Raw genomic sequence first — 23,877 nt, 5'->3', positions numbered from 1 at the left:
CATTATGTACACAGCATGCCCTCAGGAATAGTTTCAGAAACCAAAACACTGCTCAATACCAGGAAGCCAGTCTCTAAGTAGAGACTTCCAGGCTGCCTGGTGCTAGTTAAGTCTTGTCCCCAAGTGTAGCTGTTCCTTGTTTTACTGTGGCCCAAGTACAACATAGGTTCTCAACCTATGAATCCCAACCCGCTTGAGGGTTAAATGATGATTTCACAGGGGTCGCCAAAGACCATTAGAAAACACAGATATTTATGTTACAGTTCATAACAGTAACACATTATAGTTAATCCATAGCAGCAAAAATAATTTTTTAGTTGGGTTCACCACAACATGAGGAACTGTATTTAAGGGCTACAGCATTAGGAAGGTTGAGAACCACTGTCTAAAGCTTCCTAACTGACCATCCTTTACACTTTATTACACTGGTGGATGCTATGTTTATTAAATTCATTATGATATGACCAAATAACTGACAGGAAACAACGTAAGTGGGGAAGGGTTGATTCTAGCACATGGTTTGAGGGGATATAGTCCATCATGTCAGAGAGGACACACAGGGACAGAAGGTTCCATGTGGCAGGGCTGTGAGCAGGTGCTGGGTGCAGGTACTAATCAAGGAGCAGACATATTAGATGGGATCCAGGGCATACTGTAAGGCCCATATCCAGGGACCTACTGCCTCTGACTTGACCTCATCTCCTAAAGTCTACAACCTTCCAAAACAATACCACCAGCTGTGGGCCATCTTCAAGCACAAGGACCTGGGGGACATTTGGCTGTCAATCTGTAACAAGAGCATTATTTTTCAAAGATTTCTTCAATTTTTAAAAATTATTTATTTTTGTCTCTGTATATGTGTATATGCATGCCTACATGAATCTGTCTGTGTATAGCACATACATCCAGGAGAACACAGAAGCCAGAAGAGGTTGCTGGATCCCCTAGAACTGGAGTTACAGACACGTGTAAGCTGTTGTGTGGGTGCTCAGAACTGAACCTGGGTCCCCTAAAAGATCAGAAAGTGCTCTTAACCACTTAGTCAATTCGTCATCCTTATTTATGTTTTAATTTATAGACATGTGTCTATGTATGTGTATATTGTTCCAATGGAGGCCAAAAGAATACATTATTGACTCTCTGAGGCCAGACCTACAGGTGGCTGTGAGCTGCCCAAGGTAAGTGTGGGGTTTGAGCTTAGGTTATCTGGAAGAGCTGTGTGGGCTTTGAAGTCATCTTCCCAGGCCCAAACTGCATTGTTTTTATATCAGCATGATACCACATTATCAACAGCGTATTTATAAGAATTAGAATAAAATTAATGTAAAACGGAAGATAGCGAATGTCAAAAGTGTTAAAAGCCTGTAACATACCTTCAGGATTCTTGCTTCTAGATTTCTGACTATGTCTTGGCAAATTACAGACACAAAATATTGGTACAATGCAAGGAGAGGCAAAACCTAGTAGAAGAAAAAAACCATTCTTTGTTTTAAGACATAACTTATCAACTTAATAGACATATAATCAAATTTTGCCAAACATCAACTATAGTGTTACACAAAGTATTGCATTTCCACATTAGCAGAATAAACCACTTTGCATAAATAAAATTATCTGCTTAGTTGTATTAGTTACCTTTCTTATCACTGTGATAAAACACCGGCAATCGAGTGAAGGGAGGGCAAGTTTATTGGCTCAGGGGTTCAGCCACCTTGGGGGGAAGGCATGGCACCAGGAGCCAGAGGCAGTGGGTCCACATTGCAGCCTCACTCAAGAGGCAGAGAGATAAGCGCTGATGCTCGGCCTGCATTCTTCTTTTTATTTAGCTCAGGATCCTGGTCCATGGAACGGGGCTACCCATATTGAAGGCGAGAATCTCTATGTCAATTATCCTCAGCTAGAAAGTCGCTCACAGATACGCCTCAAGGTTTGTTTACATGGTGACTCCACCATTTCTAAGTACACAGAAGTTCAAGTACAGCTAATTATCTTCTTTAAAAGTTAGTAACAACATGAAGTGTGTGAGGACTATGTGAAAAGTACTAGCAAACATGCTACCAAAAACTGCAGAACTTAAGTCAAAGGATTTACATTCGTGCCTGTCAGCTAGCTGTTACCTATTCATCTTCAAACGGGATCTTTCCATGGCAAAAGGACAATGTACCTCACATACTAGATGGGGCACTGCTGAATGGGAACAACATTCTGACTACTCCTAGCCTTTACAGAACAGAGATTCTATTGGCTAAACCCAAGCTCTCTCTTCTCGTTGTATTTTTATTATCCTACAGTTAAAGTCAGCCCAGTTATTCTTGAAACCTTGTGGGTATGTGAATGGCCATAGACTACTAGCATTTCTGTTGATGGTACCTACCCATCAAAGCAGGGGATAGTTTTACCTGAATATTGGAACAGCTACATCATGATCTCAACTCAAACCAGAAGCATACTCCTGCAACTGCACCTTGCATGCCAAAGGGTAAGATCCATTATTATTTTACCTCTCTAGACTGAGGATTGAACCTGGGACCTTTGGTCATGTTAGGCAAGAACTCTACCACTGCACTATATCTCTTGATGTCTCTGACTTTGATTGCTTATTTTGATATGTGTCTTCCTAAGCTGGATAGTATTTAACTTGCCAAATAGTGGAGGTAGGCCTTGAACTTGTGACCCTCCAGTCTTAGCCTCCTGAATAGCTGGAATTGTAGACCTCAGCCAGCAGACCCAGATGAGTCAAATTATTGTCTCAGAGCAAATTTTGTATTTTCAGACATCTCATTTGCTAAGGAGCTTCTTCTCGAATTTAATGTAACACAAAATAGAAATTGCTTACTGCTTCTGTCTGGTTGGGGGCATCTAATGGTGGGTCAGTTAGAAGCTAGAAGCAGCAATCACTTTTGTAAAAGACTGGAATTGGTTTTAAATGACTTTGAACATGATGCACTTTCTACAATTATACACTGCAAATGTAAAACAAAACCTTTTCTACAATTAATGCAGCACAAAACACCAAGAGCAATTACCTTTGAGGTTTACTTTCCTTTCTGTAATGAGAAATAAAAACACACTATTTTATTGCTACAGTTGCTCAATTATTCAGGGGGAAAAACCTCAATTTCTGAAGCTTTAGAGGGAAAAGTCTCATTTCTTTTTGAGCACGGTGATATGTATTATATATGAATATGTGGAGGCAACGAGGGCTTCCCCATGGGAGGGAAGCATGTCCCGATTCAGAAGTGAGCTGTGCTACGGGAAGCAGAGCATCATCTGATTAGGTTTCCTCTTTTTCTTTTTTAGTAAACAATTGCTTGCAAAATCTGCTCAGTGTTGAAAGCTCTTATCATCCTCTTCATTTTACAACGTGGTTTTATAATTTCACAGCTTATATCCATGACAATAAATAGTTTTAATATAAGAAGAGAGCTGAATTCAGAAGAACAAGTATACCATGAGAATAGAAAAAAAATGTATATGAAAGAGAGTAGACTGAACATTGTTGAAGAAGGTACATGAAGCAGAAAAAGAGAAAGAATTGCTACCAAAAGCAGACATGAGAGGGAGGAATAGATATTTTAAAAATAGACAGATAAACACGCAAACAAGAAGAGATGGGGCCAGGAAAATAAAAATGGGCAGTGTCTACGGCATGTTAATTTCTTTTAAGTGCATTCAACTTCAGGCTTGTGATATACACTTTGATGTCTTTTCTCCAAAGAGGAAAGATGAGCTATATTCAGACTTTGGGGATCTGGAGACAGTGAGAAATGACTGCCTTCCCTCTCACAGTTAGGGTTTGCTGTTCTTAGATGCATCTTTGACAGAGGAGAAATAGGATGTGATAGAAGATAACTCATTCTGAGGTTTGGAGGTTTGGAGATTGACAAGAACCTTGCCTTAACTCTGAGTCGGAAATGCCCTCTATTCCTGCTTGACTTCAAGGATGCATTCTAGTCAATTTACCAAATAAATGTCTTGAGGGAAGGAAGGGTGAAGGAAGAGAACACAAAAGCAGAAATCGAAGAAACGTGTAATGCAAATAAAAGTGTAAAAGAGAGACTATGGATTAATACAGTTTTACAAGTAAGTATAAGTAAGAATCTGAAGTGTGTATGATTTACAAGTTGTAGAAGAACTAACCAAATGCACATTAGCAAAACTTGGAAAGCAGACAGTAAGTTAGGAAATACATCAAGTGAATTAAGAGGCTGTAAAAGTAAGGGTGGGATAGGAGAGAGGGCACTTGTGATATAAAGTCCAAGAGGAAAGATTCAGGGGAAAAAAGTGGGTAAGGAGAAGAGAGAGATTGGGGAGGTGAGGAGGAGGGTCAAATAAAACTAAGATTGTATGAAAAATCCATAAGAAAACATGATACTTGGTAAAATAATCTAAAAAGTAGTAATAAACATATTTTAAATGAAGAAAGCCTATGTGGGCAGATAAAATTCCATAAGCCATAGGTTACTAAATAAAAATCACAATGCAGGGGGAGGCTATGTCCCAGGAGTCTACAGAGGGCTCCCTGTGGACCCCAAAGCAATACAGGCAGTTTTTACTGCAGTTGGTTGCTCACCAGAACTAGATGGTGAGGCCCTGTTGATTAAGATAACATATCCTGTGGTCATAGCCGTAGAGAAATGAAACTGGGCATGAAATGGAAGCCTGCTGGCTAGCCCTTATGGTACCAGAGGCTGGGAGAGAACCGTCATCAGCAGTCTTATTCAGCTATAGACTGACTGCACGATACACCACTGACCATCCATAAAAGATGTGCTTGGTGGTGCAATAGTGGCAACTCTGCCATAGGGGTGACCAGCCACTTTCTACTCCACATGGAGACCCATTACAGGGGAAGGAATTCACATCTGGTACTTAAAACCTGGTAAGGAACCTGTGGCAGTAGAATAACAGCCCTTAGTGGGGAAGCTACTGTTGGGTTTGCCAAATAGACAGGGTGTACCCATCTAATTTCTTTCTCAATAATTACATTTATCCTCATACATTAGTGCTGCTGTCAGCTTTGGTTAGAGAAGCTATTCTTCTTTTTGTATAGGGCAGAGGTAACTGCAGAGACTTACAACTGGTCAGAGTCTTGAGAAAAAATGACAGCTGAATGCTTAGGCACAAATGGGACATCTGTCTCTTACAAAGTTCAGAGAACATCACAGAGGAGAGGGCAGAAAGAATGTAAGACTTATAGGACAGGGGACAGTGCTATGGAATGTCATCTTCTGGGCATGAGGTGGTCACGGCACCCCACACACAGCAGCTGTGAACTACCTGCTGCACACAACTGAAGCCAGCAGCATCTTGTCATGGCAAGGGAAGGGACTCATGAGGCTCCACTTCTCCCAGAGGGTTTGTAGGCAGCTAGGGGCAGCTAGGACAGGAGAGCCTCACAAGGCCTTAAGAATTAAATGATGGTTAGGGGTAAGGCAAGGACATTTTCTTCAGTCATGTATGAGGTTCCCATGTCACCTCTCACCACTGCTCTGGAAGCAACCCTAATAAAACTCATTGGGTCATCAAAACACAAAAACATGAAAATAGAAGGAGGACTAGCTGGAAAGTGAGGATCCCAGAGAGTAGGAGATAAAGAACTAATGGGGAAGATGAATATTATATTGTGAAAATTTCATAACAAAAACATATTGCCTGTAAGTAATTAATGATACTAATAACACAAAAAAGAGCTGTTGATTTTACAAATCACTCACTATAAGGTTGTTCTTAGCATAGTGCAGTTCGCGGATAACGTAGTATAGACTTGCAATAACAATGCAGATGTCAGCCCTGAATTGATCTGTGAAGAGTTCGATGCCAGGGAGGAGCTGAGTGATTTCGTACTGGGCATAGCTGCGTTCAGCTTTGGGATGTGGGAGAGTAGTACGAAGCAGACTCTGAAAAATGAAAAATGGTGAAATAAAGAGCCACGATTTCACCTGTGCCAACAAAGCAAACAAGCCAAAACAGGTACATGAACACTTCCTGGGGGGCCTTGTGTGTGTGCTCTGTGTACTGCACTTCACAATAAATGGTGATTGTTAATATTACCATCCTTATAGGCCTCAAATGCTATATCATGGCAGGTGGGCTTTATGAATTCCATTATAATTGTACACTTATTTTTTCAAAGAAAATATTATATTATCATTTGGTGAGTCCTGAGTAGGGTGCTTCTGGTAAATTCTGCACAAATTCTCACCTAACCTACTCTTAAAACAAAGGATTATTATTTCACAAATGGTACCATTAAGGCTTAAGCAATGAACTTATATGAATTTACAAAGTTAATGACAGAATAAAAAGATTCCAAGTCATGTCTATTTAACTCAAGCACTATGATATTTGACTATACAAGTTATAGATATGGGAGGTCGGTGACTTGAAGTCTAACCAAGCAGAGGAGATTTTAAACCAGAGTCCCTTATGTAACTCATATGACCAGCAATAAGCAACATGCTAGGGAAAACAAGATATATTTATAAAACCAAACTTTATATTTGAAAGCATTTCTTTGATCATCTTAATGTGTAACCATTGTTGAAGGTAAAACATTATGAAATTATTTTAATGCATATAATCAAGGAAGATTTTCAATTGGATCACTTATTAACATTATAAGGCATCCAATTTTCAAAGATGAATACAGCTGTTAGAAATTTTAATGTCTCTTAATTTGCTTTGGAAAACCACTTTTAAAACTGACAGGCTTCCCCCCTGCTCCCTGCGGACTAGCTGGCAGTCCCGGAAGGTGCCATGAAAGCTTCCAAGGGAGTTGAGCAACCGGTATTCCTACCTAGCAATGACACTTACAAATGACATTGACCAGCATGGCACAATATATTCTAGGGTGGAATGTGACGTTTATATCTTGGCAGTAACCAACAGCTCCCTAATTGTACTTGAGGCCTGCTCAGCAAGAGGAAAATCAAAATTACGCCTTGTGCTGAAAACCTCGTCAAATATCCAGAGCTAGTGAGGTCATGATCGTAGAGGAGAATCCACTACTGCCACTTTTCTAAATCAGCATGATTCCAACTGTGTTACACTAACCCTCATACCCACAGAAGTGTAGACATTTCTCAGAGAACTCTGATCAGGGGTACCAATGGATACATCTCCAACACAGCCCCACACCTAAGACTCAGGACTATTGAGGAAGGGAGGGGCAGCAAGATTGTAAGAGCCACCAGACCAAGAACTCTGCTATGAGATTGTATCCCTAGAAACCACAGGGAAGTTATTATCCATGTTACCTGAACAGTCTGCCTAGCAGGACCAGAGGAAGAACACCAACAGACAGGCTAACACGGAAGGGGGAAATCTCACAGGGTCCCACCTGTTGACAGAGAACTACGGGCAACTAAGAAACTCTGAGTGTGGGAGAAACAGTCTTCCTCAAGGATGAGTCCAATTTGTTATCTGAAACCAAGTGGTTGGTCCTAAAACCACATACACAAAAATAACACTAAAGGGATTTTGTAGGCTGAAGTCACATATTTAGGCATATATGTGTAACACTAACAATGAAATAAAAAGAGGCCATTAATTCAAGAGGTGCAGGGGGTGTACTTTGGGAGAGAATGGTGCTAAGAGAAGGATGGAGGAAAATGATAAAAATTTTGAACTAATTAACCAGCTTCTAAAATAAAGCTCACAGGCTAATGTTTATTTTAGGTGTAGCATTACCAATGTAGTAGTATAGCACACTAAACAAAAAGTTAGCCATTTGCAACCGTACACTTCCTAGAACACAAAGAGCATGAGCAAAGAGTTAAACAAGGGGTGGAGAGATGGCTCAGTGGTTAAGAGCACTGACTGTTCTTCCAGAGGACCTGAATTCAATTCCCAGCAACCACATGGTGGCTCACAACCATCCGCAATGAGATCTGGTACCCTCTGTTGGCCTGTAGGCAGAAGGCTATATACACAATAAATAAAAAATATTTAAAAAAAAAGAGTTAAACAAGCAGCAGCATGGGGGAGGAGGACAGAGTCAGTCAGTCTCTCTGCTCTTCACGCCCCTTGCTTCCCTTTCAAAGCACACACGTTGGCATGTAAGAAGACCGTAGAGCCTGCCCTTAAATTTGAAGGAGCCTTTTGCTTATCTATCCAGATTCTGGAAGCCATCCGCTGACTGTGACACTCACAGCAAGGACATCTACCATCCATGACCACAAACAGGACCTCTGGCAGAAAGCCCTGCTTACAGCCGGACTCTGATGTCTCATGTTTCAGGTAAAAGCGTCTTTCTTCTTTAGTGAGAAATCCTGAGGCACACAAACACTCCCGAGGCCTCGTGTCAGGTTATCTCCTACCTTCCCTTTATGACGCTCTCCCATGCAGCCATGCACAACCTTACTTAATAGTTGAGGTGAGCCCTGCCTGGCAACCATGTGGAGTCATACAGACCGGTTCTATACTGACAACTATGAGAGCCCACTAAACACAGGACACACAGTTTCCCTATGGGTAAAACTGTACCCAATAGAGGAGGAATGGGACAGCAAAGTGACTGTTCCGCCTTAGCAGGGAAGGAAGGGGCCAGCCATAAGCAGCCAGCGCAGGAAAATGAGCTTGTGGGGTTCAGTGAGCTCCTGCTGCTTTTCTACCTGCGATTTTTATGCTCTGGGTAACCTGCAACTGTTCACTGGTTACTCTTGGCTCGGTGGGGGGTGGAGGAGGAGGGGAGGAGAGAGGGAACTGGGATTGGCATGTAAAAGAAGCTTGTTTCTAATTTAAATAAAAAAACCATAAATGACTCTATCACTCCAGTAAGCATACATAAACCATTACCTGAAAAAGCAACGCAGACAAGATGCAACAGTTGATTCTTTTCTTAACATTTGCAGTCTTAATAAACCTAAATTATAAGAAAAACCAATTAGTAGATAACATTCCAAAGTTTTGATATGAATGTATTCAGATATGTGTCTAGAATCCAGGAAACATTGGGGGACAAATATATACAGAAAACTTAAGGAAAACAAAGAAGATGAAAATTTAACCTATATCCTACCACTGGTAATATTTCTGTTGATTTTCTTCTAGACTTTTTCTTTTATATTCACACACAAAGAAAGAAAAGCATATTCATATTAAGATTAAAATTATACCACAGATACTATATATTCATTATGTATTATATAAGCTACTTTAAAAAACTATAGTGTTTTATTGTATAGATGTATCATACATAAAAATATCAATTTCAACATTTTTCCTCCAATGCTAATTCAAATATTGTAAGTAAAGTTTTGAGTGCTTATATTATTAATTCCATCAAGTAAATCCCTTAAAGTGCCAATTTTTTGGCAAAAAAAAAAAAAGAAAAGAAAAGAGGAATGAGAAGGATTCACACGAGCATGGTTGAATTATTGCCCCCAAAGCCTGGGGCTGAATGGTATGTTGCCATTCACCACATTAAGCCTTTCCAGGCAAAATGAACATCATACCTCTGTATGATTGCTTCCTCTTACGTCCCTTGGAGGGGTTTGTGTTTCTTTATTTGACACTTGCAACCCGCCTTTGCAGCAGTAAACCAAATTGCCTTCTCTTAGATCTTACTGAGTAAAAGCAGGCAGCTGGCTAGACTGTGGTGACAACACAGTCCATCTGAGGTCATCTGTGTGGGACCCTGCACTCAAAGAGTGTCCTCTGCTCTGAGAATACGAGACCAGCTAAAGTCACTGTGGGCTCAGTCCCCTCGGGGAGCAAGCTTGCAGGCAGGAACAGGAAATGACTTTCTTACTTGAAATCACCAGGTAATAATTTCAGAGGCTCCGAGATGAGGTGCCCTCAGCAATATGACTGTCCCTTCCCAGGTGTCAATCTTCCTCTCTCTCCTTTCTCAGCCTCACTCCAAGCTCTACCAAGTCCTAAGTCTGCTGTGCATGTATATGTGTGTGCTCACGTGTATGTGTATTTGAATGTGTGTGTGTATCTCTTTGGCTTTATTTAGTCCAAGGATGAGTTCCTTCCCAAGGATACAAAGTCAAAATTGACGGATGTTCTTTCATGTGGAATACTTTTAGGGAAATGTATTACTTCCTCTACTTACCAAAGTACCAATTTTGTGAAAGCTAAAAGTTTCGTCATTTAATATGCCATATAACTCAAAATACGGTGTGGCATTTTCTTCATCATACCTCACAGGTGAACTAAGGAAATGACTCCTACTCTGACCTTTTGGAATTTCCTCCAGCCATTATGTAAGACGTTAACCATATACAAAGCATTGTGATAAACATTTATGGGTGGAAGGCTGAATCAGTCTAAAGACCCTTGTACCCGAATTCAAGAACCTGGGAAAATCCTACCTTTTATGGCAAGACACTATGCAGATACAATTCGATTAGAGAGCCTGAGATGGGGCAAACACCCACAGTTGTCTTGACAGCCTCAGTGTAGCCCCAGTGGCACTTGAGCAGAAGGACCAGAAGGCCTGGGCAGCACAGGGAAATGTGAGGGTGGAAGTGAAGGCCAGAGAGAGCTGAGCTAGAGTGAGGAGGAACACAGAGAAATGCTGGACAGAGAGCAAGCTATCTGTAGACACTCTTGTTAAAACTTAAGGCACAGAGCAAAAGAGGATCCTGCAGCAGGAAAGGCCCAGGGAACAGACCTACCCTAGTGTTTTCAGAGGAGGCATAGCCCACAACACCTTGACTTTGGGACTTTGGGACTTCCTAACTGTAAGATAATAAATGTGTACATAGGTTGGGGCTGTAGCCCAGTGGTCAGTGCTTGCCTAGCATGTGAGAAGCCCTGCGTTAATCCTTGGCACCACAGAGCAACAGAAATTTGTTTTTGTTTTAAAATACTGTAGTAACTCGTTACGGCACCAGTAGGGAAGGGACGCTGCTGTGTAATAGACTGGGAGGTGCGCTGTGGTCTAACTCCTGGTAACCTCAGAACAGGAGTACACTGGGAGATGGAGTCTTTAAAGAGGCATTCTAATGAAGATGATGGCATGGGTCAGGGATGGGCCCTGGTCCAACATCATTTGTGTCCTTCTAAGGAGAAGAGAAAAAAACATGTGAACGCAGAGAAAAGTGGCCACCTTTACAAGCCGCAAAGGAGGTCTCAAGAAGGCATCAGCCAACATGTCAACCCCAGGTGTCCAGCCTCTAACACTATAATATGACAAATGTCTGTAGCTTGAGGCTACTGTTATGGCAAATCAAGCTAGCCAGTAGTGTATGTGTGTGTGTGTGTGTGTCCACCACAGTCTATACACAAGGACACTGAATCTTAGAGGACAAATAACACTAAGGACATGGGGTTCCAGGGATGCTCTCAAACTTGGCTGAGTAGCCAGCCTGCTATACTCCTGCCCCACATCAACAATTCCTACACACGTTGTTCACTATGTAAGTACTGCTGAGAGCCAACACCATGCCAGGCACTTGGGATGCATCAATAAATAAAGAAAAGGTCTGTATTCAGGTGGGACTCATTTCCTGGGGGCAGAAATGTCACAGAAGGAAAGGACAGTCATAAGTAAAAATATCACAGCATGAAATTGCATTGCCCTATTAGATGGGCATAACCGTAGAGGAAGCCAAGGCGGTGTTAGTGCACGGCTCACCCCATGCTCGTACTCACTGTGCTATCTTTGCTGCAATCACTGCCCCTTGCAAACACCCCCAAATGCCAAGCTTTGATAGAAATTCTTCACTGTAGTCTTTGAAAACAGGAGGTGAAGAATTGTTGGTGCCACTGGAGAGGGGGGTGCCAAATTCTTTCCATGTGTGCAACGCATCTGGCTTTCTGAATATGCCATCAAGAGCTTGACACCAACATTTAAAAGCAGCCCTAAGAGAGAAACAGAGCACTGAGTGGGATGTCCTCTGAGGTCAGTAATGAAAACAGCCCCCCCAAGAGGAAAAGCAAGCAGACCAGCATTCAGCCACTGCAAATATTAGGGGGTAAAACCATAGGGTGTGTTCCCAATAGTCTCTATCATGTAATAAACCAAGTGAAGAAATGCAATATTACTGTAGAACTAACATTTATGGAAGAAATCATTTTTTCCTAATTAAAAAAAAATTGAACAAACAAAAGTTTGTGTCTTTGCTAACTTCTACAGCAGTACCTTCTCTTTTCTGCAAAGATGAAGAGACTTCCAAGTGAATGCAGTGACTGAACTTTAAGGCTCCTTTGATTGCTGGCTTGGAGAACGTCTGTATTTTTAATCAAGTAAAAGAACAAATGTCAGTTCTAAGGAAAATATTTCCTCTATATTTGCAAGAATATTTTCCATAGCATTATTTCTTAACTGTGGAGACAGCAGTAAGAAAAACCCAAGTTAATAGTGTTTGCAAATGTCACACACTATATATACCCAGAGAGAGAGCAAACGAGGTTCTGTTTGAACACTGAGGAACGGGAGATTGGGTCTACGGTCCCAGAAACACAGAGGCTCCATAGAGAAAGCAAAGTGAAGCATGCTGGCTGGCAGACTTGGTTAACAAGACTTGAGGGGGTGGGGAAAAGCTACAGAGATGAGATTGGAGTGGGTGCCTGGAGTTAGACATTCTAAAGAGGATGTACTGGGACACGCAGGAGGGAAGTAGTGCCTACATTCTAGAGGTCCTGGAATGCTACTCGGAGAGGTGGTGATTACACTGTAACAGACAGGACAGTCCCGAGGGTTGGTTTTCAGCAGATCTGATAAGATCCTAGCAGATCAGATTTTTTTTCTTTCACCGATCTGGGGATTGGGGAGAGTATTTTTTTTTATCATTCATTTTCAGTTTTCTAATGAATGCACCTACAATTAGGGTTGTATAACCAAAAGAAACCAACAGACATGGCAGGAGTTTCTAATGAGCAGAGCACTCTCTCTTGGACGGCATCTCTGAGACATCAGGCAGGGTTTTGTGAATTGTCATAAAGTAGTATCACCTGGAACATTGCAGGTAGCAACCAAGGATGCAGGATGCCCTGCAGAAACCTGTCCCACAGCGATCAAGATATTGGCTCATGAAGGCCAATATCTAACTTTGTTTTGTAGGGTCTTTTAAAGGCATTTTTGTCTGATTTCTAATTGCCCTAATTTTCCATAAATATAACCATTGCAGCGTTTGGTTTTGTTCAGAACAAAACTTACAGTGCTGATAGAACTTAATTCACCAGTGCAACACACCTGTGTCATGTTTATACCCATCGCCATGGTGATTCCTCAATCGAGATGGTAGCAGCTGGCCTGATTGTACTTTCTCATTTATATATTAAACCATAGAATCTAATTAGAGTCATTTCGTATTCCTCCTTATTTTATCTTTACAGCTCCATACTGAATTTTCAGAAATCACGGATTACAAAGAACATATAAGTTACAGATTTTATTTTAGGAAATAAAGGGAGAATGATACAATGTCTGTAGCAAAGGGGACTGTCCCTGGGCATACAATATAGGCTAAAGACATATTGTTGGATTTTTAGAAAAATGACATGTAAGAGAAAGATGTGAGGGTGAGGTTATCCAGGGCAGAGCAAAAGTGCTTGCCAGTGTCACCATCCTCATAAGGAGCTTGCAGTTCCAGCAAGAGAAGAACAGGGCAGAGGGATGACCTACAATCTTACAGTGGTCACAGCCAGGTGAGAGCAGCTGGAAGCATCTCCCACCTCTAAAATGTTCTATCACAGCCTGAAAGACTGCACTCAAGTTCCTTCATCCTGCTTAATTTTTAAAAATTCACTTATTATTAGTGTTTGTATGTGGAAGGGGTGTGCACATCCCATAGGTTACAGGTCCAGGTCAGAGGACAACTTTGTGGGGTTGGTTCTCTCCTTCCACTTTTACGTGAGGATTGAACTCGGGTCTCCACTCTTGTGCAACAAGCTCTTTTACTGGCTGGACCTCGCATCTCTGCAACTTTCATCCTGCTTTTAAAGGTAACATCTCAGGACCAGAGGTAACGTCATGCTAAAACTGAAGGTCATACTGACAATTCGTAATGCGTTGGCCTTACCTATAGTTTGGTAAAAGGAAGAAATTACCAGCCCCAGCTGTGAATAGGGAAGTTTGCTTTTCTCCACGGAACTAAAAACTCTGAAGTTTTCCTGAGAAAGGTCGGGGGGTGTTGACATGTGCATCTCTTCTGTTCCCAGGCAAAACTCCACCTTCCCTGAGGAAAACTGTGTGTTGTTTGCCCCTCCTTTTTCACCTAAAGGTATGGTGAAAAAAAAAAAAAAGGAAAATGGTAAGTGGAAAAAGAGGAGAAAATGGACAGGTAGAGGAATGCCAGGCAGGAAGGAAGGACAGCTTTGTGTACAGAGGGATGCCGTTTTCTTAACCATGGGGTCCAGGGTGGATGCTGAAGGCTGCAGCTGTTCAAGTGGATGAGCTCCGCATCTTCATGTTTCAGGAAAAACACAACAGAGGGGCAGCCAGGCATGCTAAGACACCACGGAAGGACAGACAGGCAGGCTAAGACACCACGGAAGGACAGCCAGGCAGGCTAAGACACCACGGAAGGACAGACAGACAGGCTAAGACACCACGGAAGGACAGACAGGCAGGCTAAGGCAGCAGAGGGGCAGCCAGGCAGGCGAAGACACCACGGAAGGACAGACAGACAGGCTAAGACACCGCGGAAGGACAGACAGGCAGGCTAAGGCAGCAGAGGGGCAGCCAGGCAAGCTAAGACACCACGGAAGGACAGACAGACAGGCTAAGACACCACGGAAGGACAGACAGACAGGCTAAGGGCAGCCAGGCAGGCTAAGACACCACAGAAGGACAGACAGACAGGCTAAGGCAACAGAGGGGTAGCCAGGCAGGCTAAGACACCACGGAAGGACAGACAGACAGGCTAAGGCAGCAGAGGGGTAGCCAGGCAGGCTAAGGCACTATTTAAAGACAGACAGACAGGCTAAGGCAGCACAGAAGGACAGACAGACAAGCTAAGGCACTACTTAAGGACAGACAGACAGACTGAGGCAGTACAAAGGGGTAGCTAGCCATGCTAAGGCACTACAGAAAGACAGGCTAAGGCAGCACAGGACAGACAGACAGGCTAAAGCTGAACTAATATTCTGCTTCTTTTGCAAGCTGGGGGAAGTGAGAGGGTTTGAGTCTGCCTTCTTAAAAACAGTTTTCCATAATTAAGATTTTAGTTGACCTCTGGGACAGAAATCTCATGGAGAGAAGCAACATGTATGTGTAGCTCTGACCTGAAACAAGAAGAACGGAATGGAGAAAAATCTGTCTTGTTAGAAGATCGGAGAACACAGGGAAAATCTGGCCAGGGAAGCAATGGAGCCGAGGGAGAAGCTTGATGGAGGCTGAAGTCCACACCCTGAGGACTGGGGATGAACTATGAGGATGTTTCAGTACCGGGCGAGCCTCAGGGTTAGCCGGGAGAACCTTTCTGAGGAGTTAGCCTTGATTTTGTAACTCATGTCCTTAGGTACCAATAATATAGCTAGAAATTGAAGGAGGCAAATATGATACAGAGAGTAAATTATGCATGCTCCCAGGACTCACCAATTAAGGCAGGCTAGCCGGCCAGTGAGCACCAGAGAACCACTTACTCAGCTCCGCTGTGATCAGCGTGCTTTGTTTTACCTGGGTTCCAGAGATGAAACCCAGGTCCTCGTCTTTACCAGCTGAACTACCTCCCTAGCATCCACACTTTGTCTTACTCACCCCTGCTAACTAACTGCCCTCCCTTTTGTCTTTACTCACCCCTCCTAACTAACTGCCCTCCCTTTTGTCTCTATTCACCCCTCCTAACTAACTGCCCTCCCTTTTGTCTTTACTCATCCCTCCTAACTAACTGCCCTCCCTTTTGTCTTTACTCACCCCTCCTAACTGCCCTCTGCTCCTTTGCTGGTCCACTTTCTCCCCTCCAAAGCGTCCCTTCTACCTTCACGCCACAAACATCCATCTTTCTTTCTCCCTCTCCCCAGTCTCTGCAACAGAAATTTTACCAATGCCGTTTTTTAAATCCAGCTCTTTCTTTGAGACTGAAGAGTGGCGTCTGGCAAGAGGTTCTGCTTAACTTGGTATGAGTCAATCACCTCCCAATGGACAGTCATCATAGCTCTACACCTGCAAAGAAAGCTCCAAGGCCTCCAAGGCACAGAACCAACACCTCCATAGATGCCATTTTCCTTTATGGCTACTGTATTCCCGGAAGCTGGCTGGTCCAGCAGAGAGTTTGAGGCAGGACAGATGCCTTGGCTGGAATAAAGTGTATGAGACAGATGATGAAATCTGCTAGACAAGATAGGAAAAGGCTGCCGGGGAAAAGCATGTTGCCGGGAAGGGGTTGTGAGGCCAGAACGCTCTGCCGGATGGTAACCCACCGAAGCACAGATCAACGGGCAGAGAATAACCTTTACCTTGTGTCTGTGCGAGAAATAGCAAAAGCAGCTTCCTGCTGTGTCGCACTGATCTGTTGTGATACCTGGACTTTTCCAGGGTCTCTCGAAAGCATCTCAAAGTGTCGGCCACATCCACGGGCACACAGACAAGCTGTTGGGCCCTTTTGTGCTCTGAAACAGAGGAGACCATTAGGGATACAGGACAACGCAAACTGTTCTAGTATAGAGACCTTCTTGGCCTGGACCCGAAGCTGCTGAATTCAAAGGCCCCAGTCAGTAGCAGGTGTTTGACGTGTCATGAATTTTGTTTTATAGGATATTTCAAAGTTCTTTTTTTTTTGAGAGAGAGAAAAGTTTTAATTTTTTTACTAAGAAATGCAAATAGCTTTAGATAGTGCCAATTTTCCTTATGAAACCTACTTTTCATTTAAAAAATGAAGTAATCTACTCCTTTTCAACAACCTCTTCAAAGTCCAGGTGCACTGGGAAACAAAGGGAAGAAACAAAAAAGTCTTGGAGCCGGGCAGCTGGTCTCAGAAGGGGAGGGAAAGGCGGGCAGGGGGTGTGGGGGGGAGCAGGTAAGACCATGCATGGGGCTGGAGCTCTGACACGTGCCAGGAAGAGAAGCCGGTGGGAGAGTTGCCACTTGGTCTCTGGGCAGTGAGGGTGGTCCAGGAATTGGACAGCTGCAGGTGGGCTGAAAGTGAATGGACTTGCAGGATTCCACACTAAATAGCTAAGGGATTTTCTTCTTTAATAAGCTGAACAAGTAGGAGGTCCCAGTAAAAATATAACATCTTGATGATGTAGCCACTTCCTAGTTAATAGAACAACCCTAAGAGGTCAAAGGGTGTGACCTCATCCTTAAGAAGCGCCCCATCTAGCTGATGAAATAAGGCTTTCTAACATGAGAGAATTAAAGGCACATTTGCATAGAAAATGATAAAATGAGGGAAATAAAGAAGACAGAAATAAAGAGGGGCAGAAAATGGTCACTGATATCTCTCCAGCCCCGATAAGTCTAGTAATTTACTGTAAGTGATTGACTCCTAAAAACGGCCATGAGAGATATAGACCATTATTACCCTTATTTTACAGATGAGGAAAAGAAGACATGGGGGTGGGGGGCTGCCAAATCAGCATCACAATCTGGGATCCAGGGGAATGGTCCTGAGAACACACGCGTGTCTTATGCCAGCATTAGGATAGACAGACAGCAGCAATGGTAAGGAGTTTGAGACACAGTAAGCAGACTTGACTATCCTGTTGAACAAAAGGGTCCGCTCCAGTCCTGAAGCCTTCACTAAAGGTGTCGCCTTTATTTTCTCCAGTGGAGAACCAGGAATACGCTTCCAGAAGGACTGGTACATATGCGCCAGGATCTTAGAAAGGTGAGGTACCAGCTCTGTTCATGCAGGAGTGCCACAGAGAGAGGCAGTGGCTGCGAGACTGTTCACCTGATGGAGCTTTGTGCAGTGGCTACCAGGGGGCTGCTGGAGGCAACAGGAACAGTCAGTGACCTCTATGGCAAAGGAGTCATCAAGGGCGCCGCCTCTGCCTCCATTCTCTCAGGGCAGGTTGCTTACTGCCCACTCAGTGGAAAAGAAACAGTCAAAGCAAGCCAGGGAGATTTGGAAAATATTCACCCAGCCCCACATCAGTGCCCAGCTGCCCATGGAGACCTTCACTCTAGCAATTCTCAACTCCCCGCTCCTTCAAAGCATCCATTTCCTCCTCCAGAGAATCATTCCCAACAGCGTATTTTGATATTATTTCTCCCATCTTTAAAAAGGAAGAAGATCTCTCTCTTGGCTCATTTCCCCTCAGGCTAGCATCCTATTTCTCTGTTCCACTTTATACCAAAATTTCCCCCAAAAGTTGTCTGCACTCATTGTTTCCCACTCCATTTTTTTCAACTTAGGGAAGAATTTGTTTGGGCTTATGGTTCCAGAGGGAGAAGTACATTATATCAGGGAAGATTTTAAATAAGGAACACAGTGGTCCACCTGATGGCTTAAGGGGGAAAGCAAATCACAAAATTAGTAGAAGGGAAGGAAAATAGAACATGAAACGACATGCAACAGATTCAACATAATTTTGACATGACATTCCCTTTGTTTAAAAAACTAGCCCACTAGTTTTAGTTTCATCTCTCAGCAGTTAAGAGCACTGGCTGCTCTTCCAGAGAATCCAGGTTTAATTCCCAGGTCCCACATGGTAACTCACAACTGCCTGTAACTCCAGTTCTAGGGGTCTGACACCCTCACAGACACACATATAGATAAGATAGATAGATAGACAAATGATAGATAGGATAGATAGATAGATAGATAGATAGATAGATAGATAGATAGATAGATAGATAGATAGATCTCATCTCTGGAACAAAAGTCCCTCTCCCAACCCAAACCTCCTGACCTCGGGACCTCAGTCATCAGTCCTTAGATCCCATTCTTCCCTTCTTAATTTACACTCACCCCCATAAGGATCATCCCGGATCTTGTGTTCTGATCACTCCCGATTTTTATCTCTGTTTCCAATCACCTCCCAAAAAAACTTTCACTCAGCTATAAAGGTCTACATTGCTGTGAGTGCAACAACTCAATCCTAACATGTGATCCCAGCTGACTTCCTAACACACACACACACACACACACACACTCACACACTTACAAACACATTCTCTCTCTCTCTCTCTCTCTCTCTCTCTCTCTCTCTCTCTCTCTCTCTCTCTCTCTCGTATACCCCTTCCAGCCTTTCCAATCTCAGTAGAGAATGACATCATCTTTATAGATGTTCAACCAAAATGTAGAATTGTCTTTAACTCTTCTTCCAAATCAAACACATAGCAAGTCATAGAGAATGGTGGCCCTTCAGAAAACACCTAAAGTCCACCATCTCTCAAAGATTCCACTCCACTTCCACTACATCTGGGCCCTGCTGCCTCCTTCAGAATTAAAGCACCTGCACTACAAATTGGCTTCCCCCTTTCTACTCTAGCCATGCCCACTAGATGCCCCAACTCTGCAGCAATCTTTCTCAAATGTAGTAGTCTTCCCTTTGTGGGAGCGCCAGCTCCTCAATAATGACACAGAGACTTAATACTAATTATGAAAGCTTAGTCTTTATCTTAGGCCTTTTGCCATCTAGCTTTTATAACTTAATTATAAATTATAATTTTATTAATCTACATTTTGCTATATAGCTCAGTGTCCTCTCCTCTGTACCATTTGTCTGACTTGCTCCATGTCTCCATCGTGTGTCTCCTGCCTCTCTTATTCCCAGAATTCTCTCTTTCTCCACAGACATCCTGCCTATTGTCTCCTGCCTAGCTAGTGGCCATTCAGTTTTCTATAAACCAATCAAAATGACACATAACATACAGTGTAAACAAATACCTCACTACACAACTGTTTCTAGAAGATTCCTTTTAAATTGCAAATTCTCTTGTGTCACTCCTAGGCCCAAATCCTCCTCCTGCTCCCTTTGTTACCTACAGAAAACACCAAAACTCTAAAACAACCTCTCTGAACGTACAGGAACTGGCTCCCTCAACTTCTCTGCCTGCTTCCTAGGCTACCCTTCACTCCCTTCTACACCAGGCTTGCTTCCAGTCCACAGGCTTAACCCATTGGCTCACTTTGGTCTAGAACATTCTACTTTCAAATATCCTGTGCCTTGCTTCTAAATTCCTTGAGGTTATTGCTTAGCTGTTAATGTCTTGGTGAGGTCTTCATTTATCACCCTACTTAAAATGGAAGCACTTCTCCTTCCAGACTATCCCATATCCCCGTGGTCTTCTGACACACTGTATCTCACTTGCTTATTTAGATGTCTCCACTAGGACGACGTTCATAGAAGACAAAGTCTTTGTCTGTTTGGTCCAGTATTACATACATTCCTAGTACCTGTTACCTGTTATGTAACAATGAGTGCAGTCTTCAAAGCTCAGTGGCTAATCTCAATGACCTTGTCTTGGCATTCACTTCTGCATTCTCTGCAAAGCACACTCTGTGTTCCTCATACCCTACCTCTCACACCCCTACCCGTATTTACAACACCCTCACGTTTGTAGATTGCTAGTGTGATTTTTTTTCCTTGCAAGAATTCATTCGCTCCTAGTTTTATCTTCTGCTTGGAGAATGAGGCAGAGAAAGAAGATAAACAGATGCCTCAGTAGAGTCTGGCTGCTATAACAAAGAAGAACAACTTACAAAAGAAAGAAATTCACCTTTCGCAGATGTGAAGGCTGGAGGTCTAAACCAATGTGCCAACCTGCTCGGGCTTAGTGAGGGCCCTCACTTCTGACTGCTGATAGCTACCTTCAAAGGGCATCCCTTCCACATCAGAAAAAGAGGCCTAGAGTGCTCTCCTGTGCTACCATCAAAGAACGATTCCACTCATGAGAACTCTAGCCTCATGACCTACTCACCTCTGAAAGGTCCCCCTTCTAATATAACATTGGAACTAGAATTTCAGCACATGAATTTTGAAAGGCCAGAAACATTTGGCCCATAACAAGCCAAGAGAAAGGAAGAAGACTAAAAAAACTTCCACATATTAGTGAGAGACACACCCATGAAATATCAACAAAGCCTGAACAATTCCAACACTAATTAACATCCAACATGGATGGGCCTCATCCCTAGATGAAGAACTACAGAAAATGAGCAACAGTTGAGGAGGGACTGTGTCTTCCCCAGGACTAATCCCCACCCCCAGCCCTAAGGACATATAATACATAGAAGCGAAACTAAAGGGCTCAGTGGGTTGTATTCATGTATTTATTCATTTACATTTGTATGTGCATTATAACAATAATAAAGAGAAAGATGAGATATGCTTAAAAGAGGGAGATAGAGGAGTTAGAGGGATAGGAAATGATGCAACATTTTAATTTTTAAAATAAACAAAATAATGTGAGAGGTAGCTACTTTCTCTAGGCTTAGTTTTTAAAATATCCATTAAAATTTGTTGATAACGTTCACCTCCGAGAGTTACTGTTTTAGCTTGTGTGTCATGTGTCTGGGAAATATTTGTTGTAGGGTAAACATTTGTCATATGGAGACTTGCATCACCACTGCTGCTTACACGTTTGTTTGTTTTTTAAACAGGCCTGTACCACATCACAACACTTTCCCACGTGATGGTGGTCCCACAGGCCTACATTACCCAGTGACACTGGGCATCTTTGTTTTCCTGTTGGCACAATAATGAAACTGCCCAGCCACTTCCCTTCCCATGGTGAATCCCTGTCATGAAGAGTCATGCTGCTGAACGTGGAGCACATGTGTACTGGGCATCACGTCAGGCACTGGAAATACAAGTGAACAGAACATGCAACCGACTCTCATACAACTGACAAACAAAGCTAAACCTTGAAAATGGGATTACAATAAACCACCGTAATGCTCATGTGTCTTTATGGAAACCTCTACTTTTTTTTTTTTTTTGATACAGAATTTCTCTGTAGCTTTGGAGCCTGGTCACTCTATAGATCAGACTGTCCTCGAACTCACAGAGATCTGTCAGCCTCTGCCTTTGCCTTCCAAGTGCTGGGATTAAAAGCCTGCACCACCAACACCCGGCAGAACCTCTATGGATAGCTGACACCTCTTTGTGTTTTCCTAAACCGTTTTTTTTTTCCTTTTCCTTTTTCCTTTTTAAGAGTTTTAGCACACCTTTTTCCTTGTAACCTAATTAGGGTTCTGGCAGTGGTCTGTAGCTGTCTCTGTCTCCAGAAGATACAACAATCCAAGATGAATGCACTCAGAAATTTTCCATGGATAATTCCAGGAAGCATTTCAAAGTCAGTAATAGTATTTCAATAGTTTGAAGTCAATAAGGAAGAAGCGTCTGGTACAAGGTGGGATACTATGCATCTCATGGTACTCACGTAGAAGGAAATGCTAATCACAGCCAAGTGTTGGATCTACCAAGGAAGGAACCTAGAGAGGAAGATGAGTCTGCTTTCTGCACAGCTGACCACATCCACCCCAGTGCCCAGAGGCACTCATGAAACATACCCACCAAAGGGTGGGAATTCTAGCACACCTGAGGAACTTAAGTATCCAATCAGATCGAGACTCAAGACAGAGGTCCTGGACAGGATATAATAAGACTTTCTATAAAAGGCACACAGCTAAGGTTATCTCCCAGATGGAGCTTAATGAGCAGGCAAGCTACCCATCCATGCAAAAACAACCTAAAAAAGGAGTTAGTCTCACTTCTTCAAATCTACCCCATGCCTCTCTTTGGCTATCCAGGCAAAGTCAGGAATACAACAGCACCCATTTACTCTGACCTCAGCCTCCTTTGGTTGGTTTCCTGTGTGGGTGAAGACATCATTATCCACTTGATGCAAACCCCATGACAATGAGAGTTCCTTCCATCCTCATCTGGCCCGCACCATGCATAGTCAGAACAGAATGAAGTCCTGTGACCTTCCTTTCCCCTTCTTTCCTGTCTGTTCCCTCTCTACTGTAACTGCTCAGCTGCAGGCCTCCATTTATATACAAGCCAGGAGCAGCAAGTCTCTGGTTTCCACATGGGTTCTTTTGAACCTATTTCCCACATTGCAGTAGAAGACTTTGAAGAGAGTGAACAGGATCATTTGACCCTTTCCTCCTTGCATTGTTTTGCCTGGCTCCCCTCTGCTCTCCAAATAAACCTGAGCCCCTTCATCTTACTCACTGAAGTATTTTACTGCCTACTTCCTGCCAACCTTACTGACTTTTTGCCTCCTACAGTCCCTCAAAGATGATCACTAGCTGTACACCATTGCAGTTCATAGCAACAGTGATAGTATTAATCAGTTACAATGCCCACTTTATTTGTCTCCTTCAACAGACCATAAACTCCTCTCTGACAAATCAGTGATCTCATTTGCCTTTGTATTCTCCGAACCTTATGACAGCATTTATAATTTAGCAGACACTCAGTAAGTTTTTGCAGAATGACATGATGGCTGAGGGACTAACAACATATCTACACATATCTACAGGAATATAGGAGATAAATAATAAGTGAAAGAATTGTAACGTCCCAATTATTACACTCCTGTCCTGTCTGAGAAACATGGTCTCAGGAGAAGCACAGCACAGTACAGTCTCTACCTCCAGTCTCGTCTTTTTCTTTAAAGAACTGTCTGTTTAATCATGATAATACAATTAGATCTGTTTGGGCTTAGATTTATTTTATTTTTATCTGCATGCACGTGTATATGTCTACGTGAGTCTATGCCACATATGTACAGACACCCACACAGTATTGTGTTGGAGTAGGACTGCCCGCAGCTAGAGTCACAGGCGGTTATGAGTGACACAATGTGGGTGCTGGGAACCAATCCCTTGGCCTCTGGAACCACAGCAAGCTCACTACACTGATGAGCGATCTCTGCAGCCCCTCTAGTTTCACCTCATCCTGTTGCCTTATTTCTAACAGCTGTACTGGCAGAAACATTCTGGAAGTCTTTGCAGCTATGTAAATCAAGGTAGGAGAGAGCCCTCGCCTGTTCTCTGGTTCTATTGCCAACAACTT

At 42.9% G+C, this 23,877-nt stretch overlaps 1 protein-coding gene across 1 annotated transcript in view; it reads right to left on the bottom strand.

Moving 5' to 3' along the window:
• Cfap54 (cilia and flagella associated protein 54) overlaps positions 1-23,877 on the bottom strand; it is a 290,811-nt gene that overhangs the window by 129,855 nt on the left and 137,079 nt on the right. The window contains exons 40-46 of the mRNA XM_040755053.1: positions 16,357-16,509; positions 13,980-14,174; positions 12,098-12,185; positions 11,608-11,817; positions 8,800-8,866; positions 5,718-5,900; positions 1,374-1,460 (exon numbers count right to left, since the gene is read on the bottom strand). Coding sequence (XP_040610987.1) covers positions 1,374-1,460; positions 5,718-5,900; positions 8,800-8,866; positions 11,608-11,817; positions 12,098-12,185; positions 13,980-14,174; positions 16,357-16,509 — 983 coding nt within the window. The remainder of the gene's footprint in view (positions 1-1,373; positions 1,461-5,717; positions 5,901-8,799; positions 8,867-11,607; positions 11,818-12,097; positions 12,186-13,979; positions 14,175-16,356; positions 16,510-23,877) is intronic.

This window comes from Mesocricetus auratus, unplaced genomic scaffold, assembly GCF_017639785.1.
Source record: "Mesocricetus auratus isolate SY011 unplaced genomic scaffold, BCM_Maur_2.0 Super-Scaffold_100011, whole genome shotgun sequence".
In the NCBI taxonomy this organism is placed as follows: Eukaryota; Metazoa; Chordata; class Mammalia; order Rodentia; family Cricetidae; genus Mesocricetus; species Mesocricetus auratus.
This window is presented reverse-complemented; position numbering and strand designations above follow the sequence as displayed.